This window comes from Asterias amurensis, chromosome 15 (assembly GCF_032118995.1).
Source record: "Asterias amurensis chromosome 15, ASM3211899v1".
NCBI lineage: Eukaryota > Metazoa > Echinodermata > Asteroidea > Forcipulatida > Asteriidae > Asterias > Asterias amurensis.
Genome location: NC_092662.1, coordinates 2,523,602 through 2,551,479, shown reverse-complemented (window position 1 = coordinate 2,551,479; position 27,878 = coordinate 2,523,602). Strand labels below are relative to the sequence as shown.

Here is a 27,878-nt window from a genome sequence, read left to right as displayed (position 1 = left end):
ACCAACCAAATTTCCACGTGATTTTCAGGATAAGCAAACAAGAGCTGAACACCAGTAACAAGCAATATGGAACAAATGAAAATTTGGTTGGTAATACTTTTTTATCAAGGAAGAAAATTTCATGCTAAGCAAATGTTTGTGCTTAGCAGCTCTATAATTTGGCCCAGTTTGCTATGGGGAGTCCCGGGGCCCATCGATTTTGTTTCCCTCCAAACAAATACATACACATCTCGGCAAATAATATGAAAATTTTCTGGGTATATTATGTCATCCAAGGCATCAATTCATTCGTCCCTTTTTCTTAAAACTATAAAACACGTGACTTTTTTTCTCAAAGCCTGTTTCACAAGAACTTGCAGAATTCAGACAAAATTGCCAGTTTGATTTTGGGGTTGAACAAAGAATTGACTAGAGTGGGATTCGAACCAACGACCTCCGGATTAAAGTGCCGGCGCTCTACCAACTGAGCTATCTAGCCCTATATTGGCGGTGCCCCTATTTTGTCAATATCTTTGTTCGGGGGTGCCAGTCAGAAGCCATACAAAATTGCCAGTTTTCAGATTGATCCTTTGTCAACACACACACACACCATCATCGTGTGCAAAGTCAAATTTTAATTTGGTTCAGTTTTCTGAAGCAATCAGTGAAAATGAAACCACCAGACTATAATATACCTCATATATATCCAACCAATGAGTGTTTGCCATCCCGGTGTGAGTAGGAAAAAAATACCAGTCAAGCTGATACATAAACGTAAAATCTAACTCACAAGTTGATGAAATTCAAGTCACAATTTTGTGGTGTTTCGCCACATCCAGCTTCAAATAATTTGATAAAACTTAACATTGTTTGGGAAAGCTGGCTACAACATATTTGACTAACATGTATAACAACATAATCCGTGCATGCACTCCAATTAGAAGTTTGGTACCCAGACGCATCCAGCCCCAGAGCTAATCAAGTCCGAACCAAATTATGTTGTCAAAATAATAATGTGAGGAGCATGTGCTTGAAGATGCAGCATGTCCAACCCTCTGGTAAATAATTGCGTAGTGGCTTTATAACTATATTCAATTAACATTGATTTAGGTTTAGTACTGGACGCAAAATTACTCGACTCAAAATTACACCACATAGATATTAAATGACTGAAATGTACATGAATATACGTTCAATGAGTTCCTCTTTAAGTTTAGAGAATGAAAGAAGATGGCATCATCTGGTAGCTACTCATGGGTCTTTTGGGTTGCTTGGATATCTGTATAAAACAAAGGAAAACAACAATAAACGATATTAATTATGGCTTCTTTATGCGGCTTATATTGTCTGTCACACAGTGATACTCAAGGCACTTCAACATTCAGTATTTTCCTGCAAGTTATTGTGGAGCTACGTTTTTGAAGTATGCGATCTATTCTTTTACAAAGCAACGTGTTAATGGCTTGTAATTGTCATTTTCTCCAGTAGTTTGTTCGTCTGTCTATCTGCCCATTTGTTTGTTTGTTTGTGTGTTTGTTTTTTCTTTGTATTGTCGTAAGCATGTAACTTTAGTTTATGTATTTTGTTATGTCAAGGCAAGCCCCTACAAGCTACTTGACTTATTGTGGGCCTTGCCTCCATAACTGTCTTTTATAATTATTTGTGGACATTTGTGGAAATTTGTTAGTGGAAATAAAAGTGATTGAAATTAGGGTGATGGTCACATTATTATTTTGCCGATCAAACCAGGAACACCGACAATGAAAGAAGAGGGACAAAGGCACATTGAATATAATATAGTACCTTAAAAATGGTGACGAAAACGACTGAATAACACAAGATGGCGACTGCGAAAGCGTAGAATGTCATGGACACCCCGTAAGATGATATCAAGAAGCCACTGATGAGAGTTCCGACTCCTTGGCCGAGACCAAAGTACGTTCCGCTTAGGAATCCCTGCAGCGTCGCCATGCACTCCATGGGTACCGAACGGCACATAAAACACACCAAGACATTCCATGTCAGAGCGATAGACATTCCTAGAGCAAAGATATCAGAAATAGTCTTTTTCATTTCCACTTTTGAAAACAACTGTTCACAAATAATTAAAGACAATAGAAAAATAACGTTTTGTGAAAATCTGTGACAATATTGGTCATCCAAGTTGCAAGAGAAAAATGAAAGAAAAACCTCCCTCGTTGGACAAATTGGTGTACTTTCAGATGCATCATAAAAAAATGCTTTAGGCTTAAAGTCTTTAAAAACTTCAGTGAGAAATCACCTCCAATTTCTCAAAAACTACGTTACTTTAAGAGGGAGCTGTTTCAATGCTTTATACTATCAACAGCTCTCCGTTGCTCGTTACAAAGTAAGTTTTTATGCTAACAATTATTTGGAGTAATTACCAATGGGTCCAGTGCCTATAAAGGAGTCCAATAATTTCAACAAAAGAAAATTAAACCAATGTTTTAACAGGTGCTGCAGGATACAAAAAGAGAAATAAGCCGAATAAAGAGTATATGTTTGAAAGTATTCCATAGCAACGGCTCATTTTAACAGACTACAAAACGAAAAACGAATACAATCGGCTAAATATTTGAAATTTTGGATGAACACCAACATATAAAATTTGCTTCAAAAATAATAATCTAGAGCCATATCTGGGTAACAAAATATTTCTACAGACTTACCATGTAGAACTTCAACGGGTAGAAATAACCACGGGTTGACGATAGTGGCATAGCAAATGAACCGGACAAAATACGCCAGGAGACCCACGACGAGTAGCTCAATGTGCCCCAAACATCGTATGAGTCTCGGTGTATGAAAGGCAAGTAATAGCTCCGAGCCGGCCCGTATGGCAAGGATAAGACCTACAGTGAACTCTGTGGCTCCTTGTGGGTTGTAAGAAAAGAGGGGGACACGGTCAGACTGCTTTGCTTACTTTGAAATGTTATCGATTCGAACCCTGAACTTGTTTCTTTAAGAAGATTATGGTTGGGTTATGAATTTGAATCTGAAATACTTTCCACTTTAAAAAAGGTTGTGGGTTCGAAACCTGAACTAACTTCCATTCAAAAGGTCATAATTTCGAATGCTATAAAATATAAATATGCATTAAAAATTTAATGGTGTGAATCCTGAACTAACGTGCAATTAAAGGGTCGTGGGTTCGAACCCTGAAATAACTAGCTTTAAACATGTTATGCGTCGAATCCTGAACTAGCATGCACAAGAAAGGGTTTGGGTTAAAAATCCTAAAATAACTTCCATTACAAAGGTAATTGGTTCGAATCCTGAACTAACTTGCATTTAACATGTTTGGTTTGAACCATTAACTATCGCACAGAAAGGGTTTGATGTTCGAATCCTGAACTAACTTTATATAAAAAACGTACTTGAGATGAGTACAAAAGTTGTAATTTCAAAAGAGATCATTAATCTGACCTAAATTACGCAGATGCCAGAAGAAGTAACCATAGACGCACCCGTTGCACACAGCTAGGGCAAACGCACTGGCCATCACCGACCCGTAATAACCGGAGCAGATTGCTGGCAAGACGTTGCTAAATTTGTATTCTGCCGTTGTGTAATACTGCGGGTTATGAATTCAAATAAAAACGTCATTTAAAGACAATGGACACTATTGGTAATTGTCAAAGACCAGTCTTATCACTTGCTGTATCGCAACACATGCACGAAATACCAATAGTGTCCACTGCCTTTAATTTTCATGAAGAGGTTTTCTGGTGAAAAGTTCATGGTTTTTAAACAAGAAATCAACGAATAATATCACTGATTTTGTTCTTATTAAGGCCAAATTTGAAAGAGCTGCTTTAGCCAAAAGTAGCTAAGCACAAATACAATTATGCTCACCAGAAAAAGGTTACCACCCAAACTAAGTCACTTCTACAGTGTGTGACTGGCATCCTGCTCTTTTCTGCTTGGCAGAAAATTGTTGAAAGTTTTCTGTGTCCTGCTATCACTTTTTCGCTCATTTTTTTTTTGCAAAAAAAGTAATATCTCATTCAAACAAATAAGACACAATTTCATTTCGAAAAGGGGAAGGGGGGTCGAAAAAAAGTGGTGGCAGGTACGAAAACTTTTCCGAAAACTAATATTAAAAAAGAAAGTACACCAACAAGTGGTACTTGGTGGTTATCCTCCTGAAACTTCCTCCGTAGGGGAACTTGACAAGGAGGTCAGGTAAGCAGAGGTCAGGTAGGCAGAGGGAGTGTCAAATGGTATCGAGAAAAACGGAGTATTTACCCACCTTGAATTTGAAGCAGGACGCGAAGAGTAGACCGAAAGCACAGGCAACGGTGCCCCCGAACGTTACGGTACAGATCCGATAGTCGATTACTTCGATCTCGATACCACAGATGATGTGTGGGAATCGAAGAACACTGATGACGAACGCTATAGCTATTGAACTGCAAAGTGAAGGAGGGGTTTGAAAAGAGTTAAGGTTGAACTTCATGAAAATGTAAGAAGATAAGAGCACTTACATTTACTAATCTGAGAAAAAAATAGTGTTGTAGATCTAACCCTTTGATAAAGTGGAACCATCTTGGGGTTTTTGTAACAGGCCTCCAGATGTCTTCCTGAAAGCTTTCGTTAGGTTCTGAGGTTTCCAACACCCCTCTTCCTTGGGGGAGGCAGTTTACTACTGTAGCTTTCCCGTATGTAATTCATGAGCGTTACTCTGGCAATAGTGATCTAAAGCACAGGGACACTATTGGTTATTACTCAAAATAATTATTAGCATAAAACCTCACTTGGTAACTAGTAATGGGGAGAGGTTGATAGTATAAAACATTGTGAGAAACGGCTCCCTCTGAAGTGACGTAGCTTTCGAGAAAGAAGTAATTTTCCACGAATTTGATTTCGAGACCTCACGTCTAGAATTCAAGCATCTGAAAGCACACAACTTCGTGTGACAAGGCTGTTTTTTCTTTCATAGTTATCTCGCATCTCCAACGACCAATCGAGCTTAAATTTTCATAGGTTTTTTCTTTTGTGCATAATATGTTGAGATACACCAAGTGAGAAGACCGGTCTTTGACAATTACCAATAGTGTCCAGTGTCTTTAATTGGAGACTCTGTGGACACTTCAGGTGGCAGCAGACTTTACCAGGTAAATCAATAATGCTCTCAAGTTCAGAACCAATGTTAACACTTGGAATTTACCCGGTTAGTCGGCTGCCAACTAGCAATCCAAAATCTCCCATTTTTGTCACAAATAAAACTCTGATCATGACTTACTATACGGCAAATCCAGCCGAGCCGAATGACCTCTGCCATCCATATCGATCCCAAGACTGTTCCCCAAGTTCATTCAAGGTGGCTGTATCAGTCAGAGACATTGTCGGCCGCTGCATCACTTCCCCTAGACTCAGCAAGACGAACACGGTCACGAATGTCTGCATGAGGCTCTTGCTCTCGAAGAGCAACCCTCTGATATCGCCGCTGGACGGCCCGAGCGGTTGCGAGGAACGCGGTAGGAAGAGATCCGTGATGAAGTAACCTTTAGTGCCGATTAGCGGCTTGCATGTTTTATCAAACCCTGATATGGGGTTGGGGAGTTGCAGCAAACTCGTGGTGGCTTGTTTGTAGCGGGTGGGGTGAGAATCCCTATCTATGGAAATATTCAGGCACTTATTGAACTGCTCTTGGGTTCCTGTTTTGGGATGTCGCGAGACGTCTTGAAGTTTATCAGCGATCGCCGTGCAGGGCGTCTGCTCTGGTGGCTGGAGGAAGTTAACAGACAATATGCATAGAATCCAAAATGATAAGAAGATGTTGAGGATTGCTTTACGGGCGTTGAAGCGGTCTGCGAGGATGCCACAGACGGGGGTCAGGAGCGCGATGAACAGGCTCGGAATGGCCAGGAGGATGCCAATGGTGGAGGGTGGTAGAGACATGAAGCTCATGAACACCGTTAGGTACGGCGAGATGCACGCGATACCACCACGGAAGAATATGTAGAGGAGCTTGAACGGGAGTGTGCCTTCGTCTACGCTGCAGTAGCGGGTCGCTTCGCGCGTGCAGCAGGTCGGGAGAGCGCCTTCTCCACGGTCTAGGACCTCGTCCCACTCCTCACTCCCTTGGTCCGTGTCCCAGGCTCGCTGACCAGGCAGTTGATCCGCTACTTCCAGGTAACTATTCAGAATTCGTGCCCGTCTGGCTTTCTGTTTGCCGTAGGAATCGTCAAGTGTAACATTCATGGTGAAGGTTTGTCAAACCCGGACTAGAAATCAAAACAGAAATTGTAATTGGGTTTTTGTAGGAAGCGTTTTCAAAATATTTTTCAAAGTGGTTCATGCTACATTCAAAGTTGTAACCTTCTAAATTAAAGTTTCACACTTTCCCTATAAATTCACTACTCTTCATCTAGACTTAAACCACGTCATGTATTTGCTTAACAATGAATTCTGCGCTAATGGCGCCCTGTGAAGCACACAAGTCAATGGACCGTAGAATGATGTGTTTAGCTGAGCCATGAAATTGAGCCCTAAACATTGCCATAAAAACTACGTTAAACTTATAATGTAATTGAGGGGAAAAACAAAATCATGCACGCGTAAAACTCAATGTATGGGACCAACTTGGTCCTGGGAGTTTGGATACGTGAATATCTGTATAGCTTATTGTATAAGCACGTACTGTGTTCCTTCCTCCATGTTACCAAAAGCTGGCAAATCATGGAGGTAGAACAAAATATCCATGGTCAAACCATAACTGCATTGTGATACTATATCATGACATCACGATCAGGCATCAACTCTAACATCAGGGAGGCGGGTTAAGAATGAGTTACCTTTTCACTCGTTTTTACAGAGAGGACTATCCTATTTTCTCAAACTAGATGCTAATGTATTTCATAACGAATGAAAAAGGATACGGAAATGTTTAATATCGAAGTCTTATATAGCGCACGTATCTACCAAACAAGGTACTCAAGGCGCTGAGTATATACAAACTTTCAGAAAGATGGGTTATTGCAGTGATGAATTCTGAGACCCAATTATTTAGCACCTTATAAGGGTTTTCAAGGTGCTACGGCGCATTAAGCAGCCACAACCAGGAACACCGGGGCGATTGCGAACCCCTTCTCTTTTCGATAAGTGCACTGGGTTCTTTTACATGCGTTACACAACACATGGGACCAACGGTTTTACGTCCCATCCAAAGGACGAAGCAACGGTTAAGTGTCTTGCTCAAGGACACAGTGTCAGGGCTGGGGATTCGAACCCACACTCTGCTGATCAGAAACACCAGAGTTTGAATTCGGTGCTCTTAACCGCTCGGCCACGACACTTCCACGCAGTTCATGATTGTTTCCATCCACATAGTTCATGATTGTACACTAAAGCCTATTAAATATCTGAAAGTGTCAATATTCAAGAAAACAAAAACTCACCTTAACGATTCGGAGAACTGTTGTCTCATTTGCTGTTCCGTATGGGCACTATTACGATTCAATGATGAAGCATATGAAGCCACCTTGTTTTATCCTATAGAGGTTTCACGTGGCCGATACCTTGCAATAATACACTTCAACAGGTGGTTGAATCCGGATGCAGTAAGTCAAGTTCCAGTAACTCCGTTTATCTACACGAACTTAATCCAATATCTGAGTAACACCACGTCAAACCCATTCCTTTCTGCAAATCCGTCGGTGTGTGCGTGTCGATTCGCTGCCAGATCTTGCATAAAACTAGTCCTTCGGTGTTGAGGGCTAAAGAGGGACTACTTCTACCCGTGTTCAGCCAACTGAGCACGGGGGGCTGATGGTGGGCGATGTGTGACAACGACCCTTGGTTTCTACTCCAGTGAACCGGACCAGAGCCACAAGGATTATGAAATAATTCATCCTGAAATTTTTTTTTCATCACAATGAAAACTGAAATACTAAAACTATTGTTAACGCTGGTGCAGTGAGGAGTGGCTACGTTTTGAAACGATGATCATAAACGCTACAGAAACTATCCATCAAAGTTTGAAATAAGCCTGACATAAAACCGCGTCAATCCGAAAAAGCTTACAATTTTGGCTGTTTCATTGTACGTTTTTTTTTTTTTTGCTGAACAATGAAACTATGCCTCGTTCGAGGCCACTTTTCATACAATTATTATTTCCTTTGGTTGGGAGGATAAAAGAAATTGGCCCGTGTGAATGGAGGCTCTAGGTCAATGGCAATTTTAGCCAGTGGCGATTCGACGCAGGACGACGACCTGCTCACAAAATTATTGTACTAAAAAATTCTCTCACTTTTTTTTACTTTTGTTTAAACCCTTTTATTTGGGTCTTGTGCATAGTGGATTAGTTTGATTCACAAAACAGTGCACGAATGTATGAATGGAAATCAAACAAATAAAATAATCAAACAAACAAATAAACAAACATTCTGGTGGGAAATCGTTTCTTCAAAGGGTTGACCTGTATGTATGTCTTAGATTGAGGATTTTCTAAAAAATGTGGAATCTACGGCCCTTTAGAAACCACGGCTTCGGCTATGGCTCCGGCTTATAGGCTCCGTGAGTTATTTTGAACACTGCACGTTAACGAATGGGGCTACGACGAACGGGCGGTCGCAGCCCAAGTCTGAGCCGGAACGCCCAAGTTGTCGTTTCGAAAAGGCTACATAAGAAACACTAAGGCTTATATACCGTGTGACGTATTCAAGGGTTAATCGTTGTTCACAAAACAACCTCCCAATTCCTTGCCATTGCTCTTATTTCATCTCGATTACAGACCAAAAAATTAACCGCCAAAATTAGTTTCGGTCTGGAGCTCTTTCATTAGACACTACACAACGGTTTTGACACAAACTACGTAATTACGATTACGTAACAACTCACAGTTCACTTTACAATTACAAGCTGACAATTTATTGTTTATCCTTTAAATTTTTTTTCGAAACATCTGGTCCTACTATCTACACAACGATGTCTTCCGGGTGTCTCTTTACGATATAGCTGTAATATTACAACCCTCGAAGGTTAACACCGTTTAATCGCTCAGAAAACCACCTTTCTGTAACTTGTTTTTGGTTGAAGAATCAAAAGCCCTCAATGTTCATGTAACTTGCATAAAAACGTCGCGTGATTGTTCTCGACCTTTGGTCGGCACGTAATTCAAGGCGCCTCATATCATATTATTACGTAACTACTCTCGGTCGACGTGTCCATGTAATTTGCATATTTTAATTTTAAAACTTCGCGAGTGTGTTCGTGACCCAATGCCTAATGGAACTCTTTCTTTTCTGTTGAGCTGTGCAATTAAACGCGCCTTAAATACTAATCCGTAACCTATTCTCGGTTGACGAATCAAAAGCCCTCGAAGTTCTTGTAATTTGCATATTTACTTTTGAACACTTCTCGTGTATGTTCGCGACCTAAATAGAACTCCCTCTTTTTCAGTTGAGCTGTCAGCTTGTAACTCAATGCCCCTCAATTCAATGACACTGGGTGCGTTCGTTTAGCTTTCCTGTGCCGACCCTGCACTGCTCACTCGGGTGAGCCCCTGACGAGAGCTAATCGAACGGTCACACTCGCCCTCTCATGGTCACCCCAAGTGACCCACTCCACAATCAGGCGCTGGGGGCTGACCCGGGTAAGCCCCGTCAAAGCTATTTGAACTGTACCGGGCAGACCGGGGTCGACCCAGGGAAGCTATTAAACGAACGCACCCACTACAGAAGTTGACGCATAAGCGAAAAGATCTACGTGAACAAACTTCTGATATAGCGCCCTCTTTTGAATCATTCTCCTCCGACTCATGTTAATTTCTATTCCCAAAATGGGGTACAGAATCTCTGGGACAGAGTCCTTCATAATTATAATGACACCGATCTTATAGAAATTATGTTGAAGGTTCTTTTTCTTCCCAGCTGGGAGCTTACGGAGGGGAGATTTAAAGGTCGCGGACACAGACGTTAAGGTAAAGTATGAGTTAAAAGATACAGGACACTTGGTCCCCTGTGGCAGGAGATCTAGTGTACCCCCCCCCCCCCCATAAAGCGAACTGTGTTCAAACTACTTCTGATATAGCGCCCTCTTTATAATCATCCTCCTACAACATGTTGATTTACTAATTAACGACATGTCCTGCCGATTAATATCTTCTAAATAATCTGCTCAATAATTGTATAAAACTAAGCATGCTAAAAGAGACGCAATTTGTACCTGTATCTGCCTTGAGGTATACTGGGTCCGTCAGTCTTTCTTTCACGACCACTCTGTGCCATCTTCAGACCAGAGACGACCAAATGATGCCCCAAATGCTCCTCAAAATCATGTTCAACGGGATTTGTGTATGTAGATTGACAGCTGCTCAACAAAACAAATATAAGTATTTAGGTTCATTTTAACCTCACAAAATTACTGGATATAATGTATTGCGCCCTCTTGTGGATTAACCCCCGACTTCGTGGTGATACCAACCTGTGCGGGGGCGTTTTGCGAGGCTCGACGCAAATAACCGTTATCTCAAGTCTACCGTAATATGCTTCCTTTGTAATACCTTTGTCAAACCAACTCTTCGTATTTCATTCTATAGCGATCACTTTACCAATATCAAAATATCACTGTCGTCAGATTACTAAAACAAAACTAAGCTTTGAACGCCACTGGAATCCTTAAGGAAATTTGTAATATTGTTCGTTACGGGTGTTCAAAATCATTAATTTTATACTACTTGAGGGTGATTCATTTTTATTCTCAATATTGAACGTTTCTATATATTCTGTATTATAATTAAATACATTCTGTTGACATAAAATGATAGGGTAGCCTGACCATCTGACATCACACTTCGAGGCATGGGAGTTACGCCAGAGAATTTGTCTTTAATCCTCGTCCAAAAACTTCTTTGACTGGTATAATGCGGTCATTTCACATAGAGATTCGCAGTCGAAATGGAGCTGCCCAACCTCGCCTTGGACCAATCAAACAAATTAATATGAAAAGCTTACTTACGTCACTGCACGTTTTATCCAATGAAAGCATTGTATCCAATGAAATCATTGTATCCAAGGAAATCACTGGTTCTGTAAATTCAAAACGTGTCTTTCTCTCTGCGGATAGTGAAAGGGGACCAGTCTAATATAGTAGGAGTGTGTATGTAAAGAAGAAGTGTTAAAACAAATGTATAGGATTGTCCCTGGTGGTATTAATACACTGCTCTAGAATTCCACCCGAGTAAGATGCCTTTGATTTTTGTCTTCATAGGAGAGCTGGGGAAAAGTAGTAGAGCTGGGGAAAGTAGTGAGTACACAATGCTAGTATAACACACATCAGTGTTGGGGTAAAAAAAATATATATTAAGAAGTATTTTTATAATTTCTTTTTTAATTTTGATAAAACACGATTCCTTTCAGGTTTTATTACGCTCCTTGTTTCTTGTCACATAATCACGCTCCAATTCTGGCAGGCGACAGATTGCCTTGTTTTCTACCTCGCGCACGAAGTTTCGGATTCTATTACTGTTTGCGGGTATCAATTTTTGACAGTGCATTCCTCAGAGCAATGCGGGCAGCACTCGTACGTGGTGCCATCTGATCGCAGTTCATATGATGATTCATGTTAAAGGCACTGGAGGGGCGCTATTGGTAGTTACTCAAAAAAATCGTTAGCATAAAACTTTCTTGGCAACGAGCAATGGATCTGTTGATAGTATAAATGTTAAACATTGTGAGAACAGCTCCCTCTGAAATAACGTAGTTTTTGAAAAATAAGCTTTTCTCACTGAAATATTCATGAATTGAATTCGAGACCTCAGCTGAGGTCACGTATTTAAGCAGCTGAGAAAGCACACTTCGTGTGACAAGGGTGTTTTTTCTTCTTTAATTATTCTCTCGCAACTTCGACGACCAATTGAGTTCAAATTCGAGGTTTGAATATATGCATATGTTGAGATACACCAAGTGAGATGACTGGTCTTTGACAATTACCAATAGTGTCCAGTGCCTTTAAAGGCCGCCTCTCTCTCGCAAATGTCTTTTAAAAAAACACGTTTGTATTCCCATGGAGTTTAAACTATATCTCCATGGTATTTTTAAGGCCTCGAGGTTTAATAGCTATACAGTAAAGAAAATGCCGCTTTAAAGGCACAGGGTGGATTTCACAAAGAGTAGGACTAGTCTTATCTCGAGTTAGGACCAGTTACTCGTCCTAACTTAGGACTATCCATGCAACTTGTATATCTCCTAGGACTAGTTCTAAGTTAGGGCTAGTCCTAACTCTTTGTGTAATCGACCCCTGGACACATTTGGTAAATGTCAAAGACCAAGGGATTCTCACTTGGTGTATCCCAACTCAATAAAAGACTTCTGGCCTGAAGTCGTAAATTAATATTGGAGTGAGATATCACCTCTTTCTCAAACACTACGTTACTTCCAGAGGGAACCATTTCTCACAATGATTAATAGGCTACTATCAACAGCTCTCCATTGCTCGTTACCAAGTACGTTCCTAACAATTATTTTGAAATATTACCTCTTTTTTTCAAAAATCACGTAACTTCAGAGGGAACCATTTCTCACAATGATCAACAGCTCTCCATTGCTCGTTACCAAGTAAGTTCCTAACAATTATTTTGAGTAATTACCAATAATGTCCAGTGCCTTTAAAGATGATGTCATTAAAGCAGCGGCATCTGAAGACCAAGTATTCTACACAACAACGATCGGCATCAGTGTTTCTTTGCGCATGGTCAGTCAAGTCTCACGCATCCATAAATAGTCCATGCATACTCCGTAATAATTGACACAGGAGCGTGAACACCGATCCCGGACTACGTCGTGTAATCAGAACAAAATTGCGAGAGCCATCGCTATACATGACCAATTTGACAACTGTTAGCGTTATTTAAGCGATATCACCCAGAACGAAGTGAGATCTTTAAAACATGTGTTGTGAATTCTACCAGTGACTGAGGCTCGTACAGATTGAGGCGTTTTCATTCAAATTTCATACGGGATAAATAGTTCTATAAACCATTTGTACGATTTGTAATGAAGTGTCAATGGCTTTTTCGTTTGGTAGTGGTTTGCGTTGGCCTTACTGGCTTCTTCCGAACTTCAGCTGCATCAGGTAAGTTTGTTTCGTTTCCTTGCTCTCCTTTCCCCACTAAGCACTTTATTGCCTTAAAGGCAGTAGACACACTTACTCAAAATAATTATTAGCATAAAACCTTACTTGGTAACGAGTAATGGGGAGATGTTGATAGTATAAAACATTGTGAGAAACGGCTCTCTCTGAAGTGACGTAGTTTTCGAGACTGAATTAATTTTCCACAAGTTTGATTTCGATACCTCAGAATAAGATGTTCAGGTCTCGAAATCAAGCATCTGAAAGCATGACACAACTTCATGTGACAAGTGTGTTTTTCTTTCATAATTATTATCTCGCAACTTCGACGACTAATTGAGCTCAAATTTTCACAGCTTTGTTATTTTATGCATAATTTGAGATACACCAAGTGAGAAGACTAGTCTTTGACAATTACCAAAGGTGATCAGAGTCTTTACAAGGGGTGCTCCCAATCATAAACATGAACATTAACAGTTAATGACTTCCAGGTCTAGTTTTGTGCGCTTGCAATCTCATCAATTATAGAGTGTCAACCCATTTCTAGTGAGTTTGACCGATGGCCAACCCCGGCTATCTTTAGATTACTATTGCTGTGCCCATTAGCACTGCTCGCCTATAGAAATACAACATGGACAAAAGACAAACCGCGGTTCGCGCGTATTCAAAAATAATTGGAACCGCTATGGTCCCACGTGCATCGCTTTAGAGGCACTATTGGTAATTACATGTACTCAAAATAAGTGTTAGCATAAAAACTTACTTGGTAAAACAAGCAATGGAAAGCTGTTGATAGTATAACACATTGTGAGAAACGGCTTCCTCTGGAGTTACGTTCTTTTTGAGACAGAGGTGATTTCTCACTCAAATAATAAAATTCTTCAGGACTGAGTCTTGTATTATGCGTCTATAAGCAAGCAATTTTATTTTTTTGCAACAAAGGGTGTTTTTCCTTGTTTATGTCCTTGCAACTCTGATACCCAAGTGATTCAAAACTTTCACCGATTTGTTATTTAATGCACAATTATGTTGGGACAAATTTTAAGGTGTTTTTTGTATCTTACTTTTTTTATTAACTGTTTCTGTATGCTCTTGTATTCGTGATTTGTACGCGTATTTGTAATATTTTATTTTTGTTTGCCGTTTCTATATTTATGTATATATGATTTGAGGCATTGCATGGTGAGGTATCAATGTATATTTAGTTTGCGGAAACAACATGTGTGTATCTACTTGCCAGGTAGAGTTTGTTCTTTAGAGAACTGTCTTGCGTTATTTTACTACCGCGACAGTTCTCTAAATAACAAACTCTACCTGGCAAGTAAACCAAAATATACATATATTTACATAGTTATGTATTTAAATTTGTTGTTGTTCTCTTTAGGACCAGCTGGAGAGGAGAGTCTCTAGGAACTGTGTTTCTTTTAGACATTCCTTCAGGCTCCAGCTGTTTTTTTTCTACTCCTTTATCTGTATTTAACTTGCTCATTGTTGCATTTTAAAATGTTTTTACCAAATTAATTTGCATTGTTGTACTTTTAACTACCGAGATATGAAATAAATATGAATACAATACAATATAGTACGCATAAAACTGTATTGTCACTGATGGGAAATTCCTTTTTTTCCTTTTTTTTCTTTCTTTTTTATTATTATAAAAACACATCTCCAATACACAAAATACCAACGTTAGAAAATGAATTAAATAATGTTCAATAGAGAAAGAGTGACCTTAATAGAAAGTTGAAAAGTAAACCCTACAGAGAAGTGAAAAGGGCAGATACAGAAAATATTAGTCATACTTATCACAAGGTCAGTAATTGCACCAACATACCAGACAAAACTGTGTTCCTCTTCTTTATGGAGGCATACTATTCGATAAAATTACTCTTCCCGTTGTTTTTCACCTCAGACAATACAACACTGCAGATCCGCCTGGCAGACGGGCGCTATCCAAACGAAGGGAGAATGGACGTCCGTGTACCTGGTTTCCACGAGACGTTCGGCTCGTACTGCTCCAATGCAAATCCCTTCAGGACTGGTCGTCTGGCGTGCAGACAACTTGGTTTTCCCGCCCTTTTATCGGCCACCGCTGACGCACAGTTTGGGACTGCAACCGGCCCAGTCTGGTTCCAAGAGATATACTGCGGTTACTACGCAACTCTGAACGACTGCCAAACCACGGCGTGGTATCCATTATACGGAACGTGTGATCACCGGTTTGATGTCGGAATTACATGCTTTACAGGTAACCTTGCCGCAAGAGAATGTGAAACGGTACAAATAAATATGAATTTACATATACCTAAGAGAGGTTTGCGGTGAAACAAATGTGAATATCTATGTTGAGTATAGTGTTGGTTCTGAAAAGAACCGGTGGTTGACAACTCAATGCAAACCTCTCTTTAGTTACTTCCACCATACAGGTTTCAAACCTACTTAATTTACATATCCGTTGTAAATTACTCTATTTCCAAAGCAAAAATTGAGTTGGGCACAAGTAAAAACAGTGTAAGCTTAACACAATTTTGGCTGGTAACCTTTTCTGTTATGCATACTTTTCTGTGCTTAGCACGTTTCTGTGCTTACATGCTTTATAAAATTGGGCCCCGATGACCACTTAATTTCCCGTCAAATCGTCTCCAATATCCTTCGCAAAACTCTTTTTTATTTTGATTTGCGGAGTTATAAAATCTTCCCCTCAAAACATTCCCCCCCCCCTTTTTCAAGGAAACCTACGGTTGTCCGGAAGCTCAAGTCAACACGAAGGAATTGCTGAGTTGCACGTCGGCGGTGAGGAGTGGGTCTCGATGGCAGGCTACGTGAGAACTGCAGAGCTACTCGCCGACTGGATATGCTCCCATCTTGGGTATCAATTTTCCGTTGGGGCCACCGCAGTACCTAAGAATAGCTCCAGTGGGACTCTTTGTCAATACAGTTCATGCCAACCATTATATGGCGAAGATGATCAAGGCCTCAACTTCTTTGAGTGCTTGGATGAGAATACACTGAGCGTGTGTCCAAGTGAATGGAATGGTACCGTAGTCAATGTCATATGTGCACCAGGTAAGCCACTATTTTTATGTCACGACAAAACAAGAAATAGCAAGATACCTGGGGTCGATTTCACAAAGAAATCAATCTTAGTTTCTAAGTAAAGTATATTAATGATTTACTTGAATCTGAATCACAAACAACCAAAAGGTCGACAACATTCAAAGTGTAACTGGGCAAAAAGGGCAAATATGTTCACTTGTATACTGGAAGAAACCTCAGTGTCCTAAGCTTCGCATATCTTATTTTATTATCACTAGAAAGTAACATCGTGCCTCTTAATACAACTTTGGAGTTTCGACTTGCCGCGGTAACCAACGAGTCCCACACTGGGATAATTGAAGGGCGGTTTAGCAGGTCGAGCTGGAAGACTGTCTGCACTCGGGTATGGCACACCTGGCAAGTCACCTCTACAGCAGACACTGCATGCCGTCAACTAGGCTACCCGTGGGCTGCTGCATTCGAGCTGGTCCGCTACTCTGAGGAGTCGAGTGGCTACATCGGTAGCGGGGATGACCTTATCATGCGAGAGCTCTTTCTCGGCAAACCCGACTCGCTTCGTTGGACCACGGGGGACAACTCGTGCCAGATTCTTGACTATGAACTCGTCTTTGTGGAATGTGAGACAGGTAAGGCCTGACTCGGTTTCCTTAAGACAGTAGTTCAAGAAAATGATGAACACCCATGGTGGCCTGATCTTGCAATCAGGGTGGGAAACGAACACCGAACACTGGTGTTTCTGATCAGCAGCAGAGTGTGGGTTCGAGTCCCGGTCGTGACTTGTGTCTTTGAGCATGATTGTCATACTTTGTCCTTCGGAAATTCGGAAATTAACTTGGGCTGGAGAAGAACGATTCACAAGAGGGTGTTATCAAAAGAAATTTGTCGCCATTGGGGGGGGGGGCGGGGGAATCTCCGGGGGTCAGAATCTCCAGCCAAACCGGTCGATTTTCTCTAAATTATTCTGACTGTTTTCTCTGCAGGTACGAGGTTGTTTGGTCTGACGATCTTCCCTTGTCCAACCCAGTCCTGTCGTGGTCGCTGCGGCACTCCTGCAACCAAGACCACGTGCGGTTGCGATGCTGCATGCTCTCAATGTAGCGACTGCTGTTACGATTTCAACCAGCGTTGTCCCCTCCAAGAAGTCACCGACGACCACAAAAGAATCTTCAAAAACTCCCTTATTGGGTCTACCTCGTGCAAGCTGTTTTACGGCTCAGTCGATCGAGTACTTGTCATAGATGGTTGCCCGCCGGACTGGAACGACACCACTGTGGCCATGCAGTGTGCCGACGATTCCTTGGGTGATCCCCTTCAATACGATTACGGACCGTTTTTTCAAAACGAATTCTGCGCCACGTGTCACGGTATCACGGCCAACGTGAACAACTCGGAGTACGTTTGGGAGGGAAGTCATTACGGTATGGATACCGAGTGTTCGCTCGACGTATCAGCAGAAATACAGATGGGTTGCCGTGCGTACACGTCCATTGTAGTGTTCGATGGTATACTGTACAAGAATCATCATTGCGCTTACTGTAATGGATGGAACTCTTCTTTTGATGTTGATTACTGTATTCACACAAGAACTAGCGTAGCGCCTGGTCACTTAGAAGTTCTGCTCGGTCGTCAACCTGACCTTTGGGTTCCAGAAATATCTGTCTCGCTTCTTTCTCAAGACCAGATACACTGCTACGACAAAGAGACACAGCTCAGCATTCATACTGAAGGAATGAACTCGACAAACGACATCAATTGGTTTTTATTCGGATGGCTTGTCAACGATGTGACAAGCTGTTACCTTCATACGCTGGGTTGGCAGAACGTTCAACTGACTTGGCCTTTCTTTGATTCTTACATATCGAATAACGGAACAGCCGACTTGACTACTGGAGATGGAACGTATATATTGACCACTCAGTACCTTACAAATACAACAGAGTTTGAGGACATGTTGGATCAAACCTTAACGGTAACTCCTTCCATCATCATCGAAGAGAGTGCACGACACTGGATAACCCAATGTGGAATCGAGAGAGTTGATTTCGTTGAGGTGTGTGGGACATCCATGGGGCAGATTCAACCTGCCTGCACTGAAAATATCTACAACACCGATAACACAACGATGCGAGCATTTAATATTAGCGGCAACCAAATAATATACATCGGCGGCGGTTTGCTTATTGAGGCGAGTTCGGTATCACTTGTGCGGACGTACACTTACCAACTCGTCCCAACAACTGACAAGGTCTCCAGAATTGTCGTCTGCGGCCATGAAGCCAACTCGACCAACTGTCACACACCATTGATCGCAGAGACTAAGCTAGGAAGCTCGACCGACGGTGATCCTCAGATCATCTACAAAGGAAGAGAGTTCCAGCAGGACGAGGTGACCTACCTACCGGACGGTCATATTCTCATCTGCTCGGAGTTCCTCGCAACTTACGGAGAACCGTTCATCTCTTTCTCTGACCCGTTGACTGTTCTCAACACAGTCGGTTACAGCTTGTCTATTGCCGCTCTTTTTGCGACACTCGTCAACTACATTGCGTTTGCTTGCCTTCGGAACGTTCCTGGTGGTGCCATCATGAGTTTGACCTCTGCGTTATTCACTGCTCAGCTGATGACCTTAACCGTCCTGGATAAAGCTGAAAATCAAGCCTTCTGCGTTGCCATGGCAGTGTTGCTTCACTTCATGTGGATGTCGACTTTTACCTGGATGAACGTTTTGGCTTTTGATCTCGTGCGAACTTTCACCTCTCAGCAAGTGTTGAACCCCAACAACAAGAAGATCTTCCTGACGTACTGCCTGTACGGTTGGGGTGTACCTCTTCTGATCGTGTCGGCCTGCCTAGCAGCCCATCATGCCAACGGCGTGGAGTTCAAATATGGCGGCTTGAGATCTTGTTGGCTGGTTGGGAGGTATGCTGTTTTTGTTGCATTTGGGGTTCCTTTGGCGGTGAGCCTGGTGGCTAATGCGGTCCTGTTCGGTTTGACTGTGCATAGTGTCCACGCTACTCTCAAAGCAGCCAGTATGGTCCGTAAGGGGAAATCTAAAGCTAAGGAAACAACAACTGAACTGTGGATATACTTAAAGGTAAGCAACAATTATATAATCTGATATTGTGTAAATCGCTCTAAAACTTGCGACCCAATAAACAAAATGTTCATGCTGGAAATTACGCATTAATGTTAATTATTGGCAATGGTATGTTTACCAGTGCCACTGAAGTTTAATTGATAAGCAGGGGTAGAGGTACAGGTGTGCTGGTTAGGTGGGGGTGTAAGATTGTGAATTGTCAACGATTTTATTTTTTCATTTGGTGTTAATTGACGCAAGATTAACGTTGCCAAAATACATGGATTACCTCAATTTTTAGCTGGTCGATTTGAGTATAGAAATCACATTTTAGGACCAAAAGCTGCTATTTAGTCATATACAAGTGATACCTCCGCATAATGTTTGTCTCGTACACTGCAAATTTGTTGATCAAAAAATGTGTTGGGTAATTGCATTACTAATTTGTTGGTCACAAATAATGGACGTTGGTTAAACAAAACCGTCGTCCAACACGCTTGGGCAAAGTTTACCAAATTATTGGTTAACTGTTTGGTCCAATGTATATATTATTGTAGTTGGGCAAGATTTGCCCGAGAAGTTGGTCAAAATTACCACAGTAACCAATGGTGTTGTGCACAAAGCTTTCTGGTTGTTGGGCAAAGTTACCGGTTCGCAATATTGTAACAAAACTGTAATGATTTAGTATTAGTGTACATGTACATGTACAACGTTCGTACTGTATGTAGTAGTGGTAGGCCTACACACACACACACAAGCAAGATCATGGAGGCTGGCTGTCAAAAATACTCTTCGAGATTGGGGAATGGAGTGCTTCTCTGAAACGTTATAGGTTAGATGCAAAAACAACCAATATTTAAAGGTTTACCCATAGAATACACTGATTAATGTGTAGGGACACAGTTTAGTTTTCAGAAGTAAAGAAGGACGGAGCTCACCGTGAATAGTTTGATGTTTACTCCCGTGTTGGGGAAAAGGCTAAACAGTCCGTTGTCGTTAACGATCGAAAGGCAAGGGTTAGATTAAATCCGTTGTGTTCCGGACTTTTGGATCGGGCTCAGTTATCTCGACAAAATTATATAGACCCAATATAATTCGGAAATTGTTATTTTAAAACAGCAAAAAAAAAAAAAAAAAAAAAAAAAAAAGGGCAATGAACACTGTTGATTTCTGACTCTTTTACCAGGTTACTTCTGACATGATAAATTTATTTACCTTTAAAGGAACACGTTGCCTTGGATCGGTCGAGTTGGTCTTTGAAAAGCGTATGTAACCGTTTGTTATAAAATGCATATGGTTAGAAAGATGTTTAAAAAGTAGAATACAGTAATCCACACACATTTGCCTCGAAATTGCGTGGTTTTCCTTTTATTTTGCGAACGAACACGGTCGGCCATTTATGGGAGTCAAAATTTTGACTCCCATAAATGGCCGACCGTGTTTGTTGACGAGGTAAAAGGAAAACCACGCAATTTCGAGTGAAACTTGTGTGGATCATTATATTCTACTTTTAAAATATCTTTCTAATCATATGCATTCTATAACAAACGGTTACATACGCTTTTCAAATTTGGGCCTTTGGGATTTGAGGAATAATCCATTACAAGACATAATGCAGTATTAAGTCAAGAAATAAAATAATTTTTGCAACGCAGTATATAGTCAGAATTAGATTCTTTCAAAATGCATTTATTATCACACCAAGGGCATTTTACCGCACAACAGTTACCGACTTGATTTCAAGACTACATACAACCCGTTAGAAGGTATTGTTATTATTATTGTTATTATTGTAACACGGGGAAAACAAGGACAAGTCATGCGGCTCGGGCCAACAAAAGTAAACTCATTAACTTTTACTCGGAAGCAGGCTGCCCTGAGCAAGAGTATAAATTAACTCAAACCTCCATGTTCAACACAAAGGGCAGGAAATTGGAACCAACGATAATCCCCGTAGGAGTGATAAGTGCGTCTCGTTAACGGCTACCAGGAATTGTATGGATGACTTTTTTATTTATTTTTTATAAAAGGATGAACACATTTAGTTTTTAAGGGTTTCGATAGATCAAATTTAATTTTCCTTTCAAAGATTGCTTGTCAAATATTTGTGGCGATGATATTATTTAACCTTAGTTTATTTTGTTATAGTAATTAGTCAGTCCGAGCATTTGACGCTTTCGGTGACCTAGAATTTTGTCATCTACATTGTAACAGCCATTTCATGTAGACATTGGGTCGACCACTGGCAGGCCGACCATGCGCACACACAAAATGGGCATAGCACATTATGATAATGCTGGCCGCCTGCACTGCAAAACAAGTTGGTCAAATCATTTTACCCAACAGTTGCCCAGCTTCCAGCAGATACAACAAAGCAGAAGTTGAAGCAGAAGTAAAGAGGAATGACTGGCTGAAACATTATAGACTGCACATATCAGATGAATCCAGTGTGGATTGAGTACCGCAAATTAGATGCCCTTTCCGAATTGAAGTTTTTGTTGCATCATATTATACGTTAAAAAAAAGGGCCCTCATCTTCCTCTTTTTGGAAAAATCCGGACGATCAACGTTTTTTTTTTTTGGCCTAACCAACAATTGAATAAAGGAGTAACCAACAAAAATGCTCAATCATTGCTACTTTTGTTGGGTAACAACCTTTGCCCAACACGGTTGCCCAACGTTGGTTCAAATATCAACTGACTACATTATTGGGCAACATCTTAACCAACATAATGGTAAACAAACCTGCCCAAATATTGGTCAAAAGTTATTGCCCAACTGTTGGGTAAAATGATTTGACCAACTTGTTTTGTTAAACTGTTTGCCCAACTATTGGATAAACGTTATTGCCCAACCACTGTTGGTTAAGTTATGCCCAATTGTGTAGTCAGTTGATATTTGAACCAACGTTGGGCAAAAAAGTTGGGAAATTTTTGACCAACGGGATTTGCAGTGTATAAGCAAAATAATTATACTGTAACAGCTTGAAAACCAATTGATTCACCCTCCATTTAATCCATGCATTACTGATGTTATTACACTTTGATATCAGTAGGAAAAATCTGCTTTGAATAACACCGAACTCCCTTGGTAAACCTTTTTTTTTTGGGGGGGGACGGTGCTCGCGTGGAAATCTGACACAATTGCCTCTAATTAATCAACTCGCCTACGGTAATACGATTTCATAAACATGGTTCAACATCGCGTCCAAAAGGCTAACTCCGCGTGTGTTTCCCTCGAGCCCACATATAAAGCCTGAAACTGCGTCCCGCGTGGATTTCTAAATTAAAAAACACATTATTTTGTGATGGACTGTAGCTCGGCTGGTTGGTTTACAGATGAAAGATGGGGACGTTAAAGGAACATCATATAATTTGTTTTTGCGGCAAACAAAACAGCTGGTTACAGAATTGTTTTTGGCTAACAACACAGTTGCTGGCAGTGTAAGCACTTTATGTAAACCCACCGTATACATAAACCAACAAACCTGTAGAAGTTTGAGAGCGATCAGCCATCTTGGTCACGAGAAAAAAGTGAAAACCGATTTCTCATCGAATGAAAAAAAATATAAAAATGAATAAAACGCTCACTCAGCGATGAACTCCAAACGGGAAATTATTTGTATTTATTTCTCATCAAAATATGACATTTCAGACATAAACATTTCAATGGATGTTTTCTACTATCATCACCATTAGACCTTGTGAGTTTTAAGTAAATCTGTGATCTTGGACGATTTTTTGTTCTTCTTACTAATTGTGTAATGTGTCTTTAAGGTGGTGGACCATGTAATACATCCCAGTTATTAATAAGGTGCACTTTATGTCATATCATCTGATACTGATTCTCGTAAAATAAAAAATTAAAAACCAGCGGGACGTTACTTTCATTGTATTCAGAATCTCCTTTTAGATACCCACTTAATATGTAAAGAAATAGCGACAAGAGTATAATAATCTAAGCATTTGTCAACTTGGTTCTTACACAGAAATGGTACCACAACGCTTTCAAATAATAAGTTAAAAACCAACAATTAACAAGACAGGGGAATGAGAATGAAATAAATAGCCTAGCAAGAAAAGTAAGTCTGGAAAAGCAACTGCTTTTCAGAATTCCCAGGCCGTCCATCAAAAATACATATCATGGCAGTGTTACAAAAAACAATTAATATATTATATACTTGCGGGTTTTTCATAATGACAACTTCGTAACTGTTTTTATTGCTTTTGCTTTGGGGGATTTTTTTTATGGTGAAGGTCAAATTTAACGAGAGGTCATATCATTCCATGTGCGGCATTACAACTGGGATATCGAGAAAGGTATTGTTTTAAAGAATGTTATTATGTGTGTATAATGCTTTTGAAGGATCGGGAAGCGAATAATCGCATTTATTGCAAATTTAGAAGGAAAACGCGGGTCTGTTTTTGCATTATTGCCATTCGTATAGTGACTTTATTAGTTGTTATAGTATTTTTTATAAGTAACTAAGGTAAGGATAACAATCGCGTGGTGCTAATATTTGTTCACATTGTTATTGTCTTTCTTTCTTTATTTCAGTTTGTACCAAGTAAAACACACGTACTGACCAAATACTGATAGTTACTCCAAATAAACTACAACATCAATTATTCAAGTAACAATATTGCAGGCAAGAGTAAATTTCGCAATATTGAAGTGGAGATAACGTCATCTCATTTTTAACACGAGATGAGTATCTCATATTAAATTCCATAAACTAATTTTGAAATCCACTGACACAGAAACACAAATGATATTCAGATGCCAGGTGGTATTTCTTCACTTACAGTCTGAAATCAGAGTAGTGAGATATAAAAGGCAAATTAATCATGAAACCCTAGTAAAAAGCCGGTCACAATTAGCCTGCGGTGGGTTTGGGAGCACGGTTCGCGACGGATTTATAGCCATTTCCAGCCGGGGCCCCACGAGACTTTTTACGGCGGCCGTGTCGTTTTCGGCGAATACAGGGAGCGTTTTGGCGGCTGTAACCAATAACTGTTTCTGACGTCATAACCAAAACGGTAACCGAGCTCACAACTCAGTTTGAGGTGGGTCGAGTCCCACTCTTGTAATTTTTGGGGTTATTAAGCAACCCCAAATCAAACGATAATAACAAGAGTTTTGTTTATGCCTTTTGCAGATATCGTGCATCATGGGGTTCACCTGGACCTTTGGCTGCCTGGGGGCGTTCGTCGACCACCAGGCTGTGTGGTATCTCTTCATCATCACTAATTCCCTACAAGGCGTCTTCATCTTCATCTCCTTCGGCTGCAATGCCCGCATCCGAGGGCTCTGGCGAGATAAACTTGGGCACAAGCCAGTGATGAAAGACTCCAACTCAAAACGAACCAACAGTTCGAGCATTTCCTCCGTCACCAACAACAGAACCGCCACAGTCACTGTCTAAAGACAGGTCCAGAAATACCACCTAGTCTTGGATGGCGACGTTGATTTTGGTTAAAGGAACACGTTGCCTTAGATCGGTCGAGTTGGTCTTTGAAAACCGTTTGTAACAGTTTGTTATAGAATGCATATGGCTGGAAAGATGTTTTAAAAGAAGGTAGAATATAATGATCCACACAAGTATCACTCGAAATTGCGTGGTTTTCCTTTTACCTCGTCAACAAACACGGTCGGCAATTTATAGGAGTCAAAATTAATTTTTGACTCCCATAAATGGCCGACCTTGTTAGTTCGCAAAGTAAAAGGAAAACCACGCAATTTCGAAGCAAATTAGTGTGGATCATTGTACTGTATTTTTTTAACATCTTTCTAACCATATGCATTTCATAACAAACGGTTAATGCTTTTCAAAGACCGACTCGACCGATACAAGGCATTATGTTCCTTTAACAGGCTTTTGCTTTTCAGAATTTCATTGGAGACAAATATTTCGCTAAGGTGACGATTGGCAGCTGCGTCTATAATATACGAATGTGGCTATACAGTAGAATTTGAAACTCTGCAGTGTAAATACGATATCGAAAGGTTTGTGGCAACACCATGTAATGACTATCTCTAAATGAGTTGGGGTGGTTCTGAAAAGAACCGTTAGTTTGAACTCGACGTTTCGATCAGTATGCTCAATACGGTTGGATTTGAAACTTTGCATGGTGGAAAAACGATATGGAAAAGTCTGCGGTAACACCATGTAATGACTATCTCTAAATGAGTTGGGGTGGTTTTGAAAAGAACCTTTGGTTTCAACTCGACGTTTCGATCAGTATGCTCAATGTGGCTATATACAACTGTGTGACCATTCAGCATCCATGAAAAGAAGCTACGATTAAAAGTTGTTCCTGAGCGTTTAAGATTGCTGGTCAAAATGATATTAGCCTTACACACGTATTCGAGGAAGTTACCCGACTCTTACACGTATACAATTAGTCATCTTCTACTAACATCAGAAACGTAAATGCATTTATCACAATGTAGTATTAATTATTACAGTTGTGTTTTGATGATTATTGTTTGGTACTCTCGCTTTCTACTGTACCCGAAGTGAATATCTCAGATGTCAGACACAATAAAATATCACTATATTTAATATGTCCTTTGTCTTAAAATACTAATTATTAAGGTGGTGGCGTTTTAAAGATGATGATTGTTTTTTTGTTTTTTTTTTATCTGGCTCTAAGCGTACTTCAGAAAAAGATTTAAGATGTCGAAAAAAACGCTAAAAGAATTCATTTATCACTAGATGTCTTAATATGTTTTATATTATAGTACTAATTATAGTGCCGTTTTGTAATTGTCTGATAGGTATAATTAATCCTAGCTTTTCGTGTACCTCAGAACGCTAAAAGAATTCATTTATCACTAGATGTCTTAATATGTCTTATATTATAGTACTAATTATAGTGCCGTTTTGTAATTGTCTGATAGGTATAATTGATCCTAGCTTTTCGTGTACCTCAGAACGCTAAAAGAATTCATTTATCACTAGATGTTAATAACATGTCTACATAGTACTAATTTTAGTGGCGTTTTGAAGACGCTGATAGGTAATTGATCCTAGCTTTTCGTGTACTTCAGAAGATTTCAGATGTCGAAATCGTTGAAAAGTTCATTTATCACTAACTTTCCATGTCTTATATATATACACACATTGTAGTATTTTATATTATAAAGGAGACACTAATTGGTATATTGATCCTAGCTTTTAGTGTAATTCTGAGAAGATCTCAACCGCTCAAAAAATCACTTATCACTATGTAGGTCAATTATTTGTATATGGTATTTATTATCATAAGGTCAGTGTCTTTTTGAAGTCGATGATTAGTAATTGGTAATCTCGCTTTTTGCAGTACTTCAGTTGAAGATATTTCTTAGAATAATGGTTGCGTCCGTAGTTTCACACTGATATTATCTTTTCGTGAGCGAATGACAACGGGAGTAATATAGGCTATACTCAATGTTTGAAACGGCTACAATTTTTTACGTTAATTTCAATCGGATGACAAGCTAATGTACGATAGGCCTACAGGAATCCACATTTTGAAGAAAATTGTCATAAGTTACCGTGTACAAAAATGACAACTGAATCTTCCAAAATCGAGCATACATGACTCTACCGAATTGAATGTCTTTCGCTTGTCCATCGAGAAAGCCTGTAGGGTTTACAGGCGGTTTGCCCATAGCCATCTTAAAGCCAAATGTTATAGCAAACTTTACAAACCGAAAAGGGGCTAGTCGCAAATATCAGATAGAGCCCCGACTTCATCCTTCATTTGTATTGCATGTATGTACCTGTTGTTTACAGTGAATATGCCTATCTGAACATACAGTGACACTGAGTTATATAACACTTCAATTCACTGAATCACTGCTGTCTTAAATTCGAGGCTCTACATGCAAATGGCTGGCCGTGCAAAAGGCGATTAGGCCTATTCATGTCACGTGTAATTTCTTGAAGTTGAACACAGCTTGATGTTTCATCGTCTGCTCGTTAGCATTTCTCAAAGTTAATTTGTAACCAACCATTCTTTTTCTGGTAGATTGTAACATTACAATGGTTTAATGTTTTTAAGCCTACCTGGTTTATCAGCATTGTGTCCCTCGCGGCAAAGTGGGTGGTAGAATGGAGTTACGTGATTTTTCGACACTTTTGAGCACATTTCCCGCTCGGAAACTTGAAAAAACATGCACATACGTGACGGGAGACCTAGATCCCAGACTGCTCACTTTACTGACAACGTGTTGCTCAGTCTGATTAGCTTCGATAATTGGGGGACCAGTCTACGTGTGTTGCTTTGCCTGAAAGGGTGACGTCACACATGTTGCTCCCATAAATGAGGAGGGCGCTATAACAAATAAATTGGTTGATTGGGGGAAATGGACTGGGGTAGGGTATCAGAGGGGTTGATTTGCCCGAATTTAAGACAAAGATAACAACCAAGTACAAATGTATCAGGATCTGGTAAAAATGTGTGGGTTTAAACAAATTCCCATCCCCGTCTGTGTACATTTTCCTCCTGCTCTTTGCCAAGATTGTCCATACCGTTTGGCCCAATTTAGGAGGGGTGGGGTAGGCTATGCTGAGATTAAATCAAATTTAGTTACTATCCTCCAATGTATTCTCCAATTAAATGAATTTCCCCGGTTATACGCCATGAGCATCTGGTGTGATGGATACTTGTTGTGTCGTATGCAA

General features: G+C 40.2%; 2 protein-coding genes and 1 non-coding gene across 5 annotated transcripts; 1 reads left to right on the top strand and 2 right to left on the bottom strand.

Moving 5' to 3' along the window:
- Window positions 1–96: 96 nt before the first annotated feature.
- LOC139948478 (major facilitator superfamily domain-containing protein 6-like) lies at window positions 97–27,878 on the bottom strand. Of its 3 annotated transcripts, none has more exons than XM_071946634.1 (9): window positions 27,261–27,878; window positions 10,171–10,314; window positions 7,404–7,857; window positions 5,246–6,230; window positions 4,253–4,412; window positions 3,427–3,574; window positions 2,670–2,873; window positions 1,783–2,018; window positions 97–1,258 (listed from the first exon to the last, which is right to left on the bottom strand). In XM_071946634.1, exons 4-9 carry the CDS (start codon window positions 6,205–6,207, stop codon window positions 1,193–1,195), a joined length of 1,776 nt encoding a protein of 591 aa, XP_071802735.1. In that variant the 5' UTR covers window positions 6,208–6,230; window positions 7,404–7,857; window positions 10,171–10,314; window positions 27,261–27,878; the 3' UTR covers window positions 97–1,192. The 3 variants fall into 3 exon arrangements, with proteins under 3 accessions (XP_071802735.1, XP_071802734.1, XP_071802736.1); XM_071946633.1 differs by having other exon boundaries at window positions 7,404–7,807; XM_071946635.1 differs by having other exon boundaries at window positions 7,404–7,706.
- Window positions 406–478, bottom strand: Trnak-uuu (transfer RNA lysine (anticodon UUU)). The gene has a single exon. It is a non-coding gene; the product is annotated as a tRNA-Lys (tRNA).
- LOC139948477 (uncharacterized) lies at window positions 15,307–24,638 on the top strand. The gene is made up of 5 exons (XM_071946632.1): window positions 15,307–15,322; window positions 15,805–16,140; window positions 16,389–16,757; window positions 17,112–19,225; window positions 24,366–24,638. The coding sequence occupies exons 2-5, from the start codon at window positions 15,885–15,887 to the stop codon at window positions 24,630–24,632; spliced, it is 3,006 nt and encodes a 1,001-aa protein (XP_071802733.1). The 5' UTR covers window positions 15,307–15,322; window positions 15,805–15,884; the 3' UTR covers window positions 24,633–24,638.

What these genes read in the sequence shown, in the direction of transcription:
- LOC139948478 (XM_071946634.1), bottom strand. Translation starts at nt 6,207, where the DNA reads ATGAATGTTACACTTGACGATTCCTACGGCAAACAGAAAGCCAGACGG. An exon ending in CGTCCTGCTTCAAATTCAAG is followed by an intron (nt 3,575 to 4,252) that starts GTGGGTAAATAC and finishes CATAACCCGCAG; the next exon opens with TATTACACAACGGCAGAATA. An exon ending in ACCCGTTGAAGTTCTACATG is followed by an intron (nt 2,019 to 2,669) that starts GTAAGTCTGTAG and finishes TCTTTGCTCTAG; the next exon opens with GAATGTCTATCGCTCTGACA.
- LOC139948477 (XM_071946632.1), top strand. Translation starts at nt 15,885, where the DNA reads ATGGCAGGCTACGTGAGAACTGCAGAGCTACTCGCCGACTGGATATGC. An exon ending in CAATGTCATATGTGCACCAG is followed by an intron (nt 16,141 to 16,388) that starts GTAAGCCACTAT and finishes TATTATCACTAG; the next exon opens with AAAGTAACATCGTGCCTCTT. An exon ending in AACTGTGGATATACTTAAAG is followed by an intron (nt 19,226 to 24,365) that starts GTAAGCAACAAT and finishes TGCCTTTTGCAG; the next exon opens with ATATCGTGCATCATGGGGTT.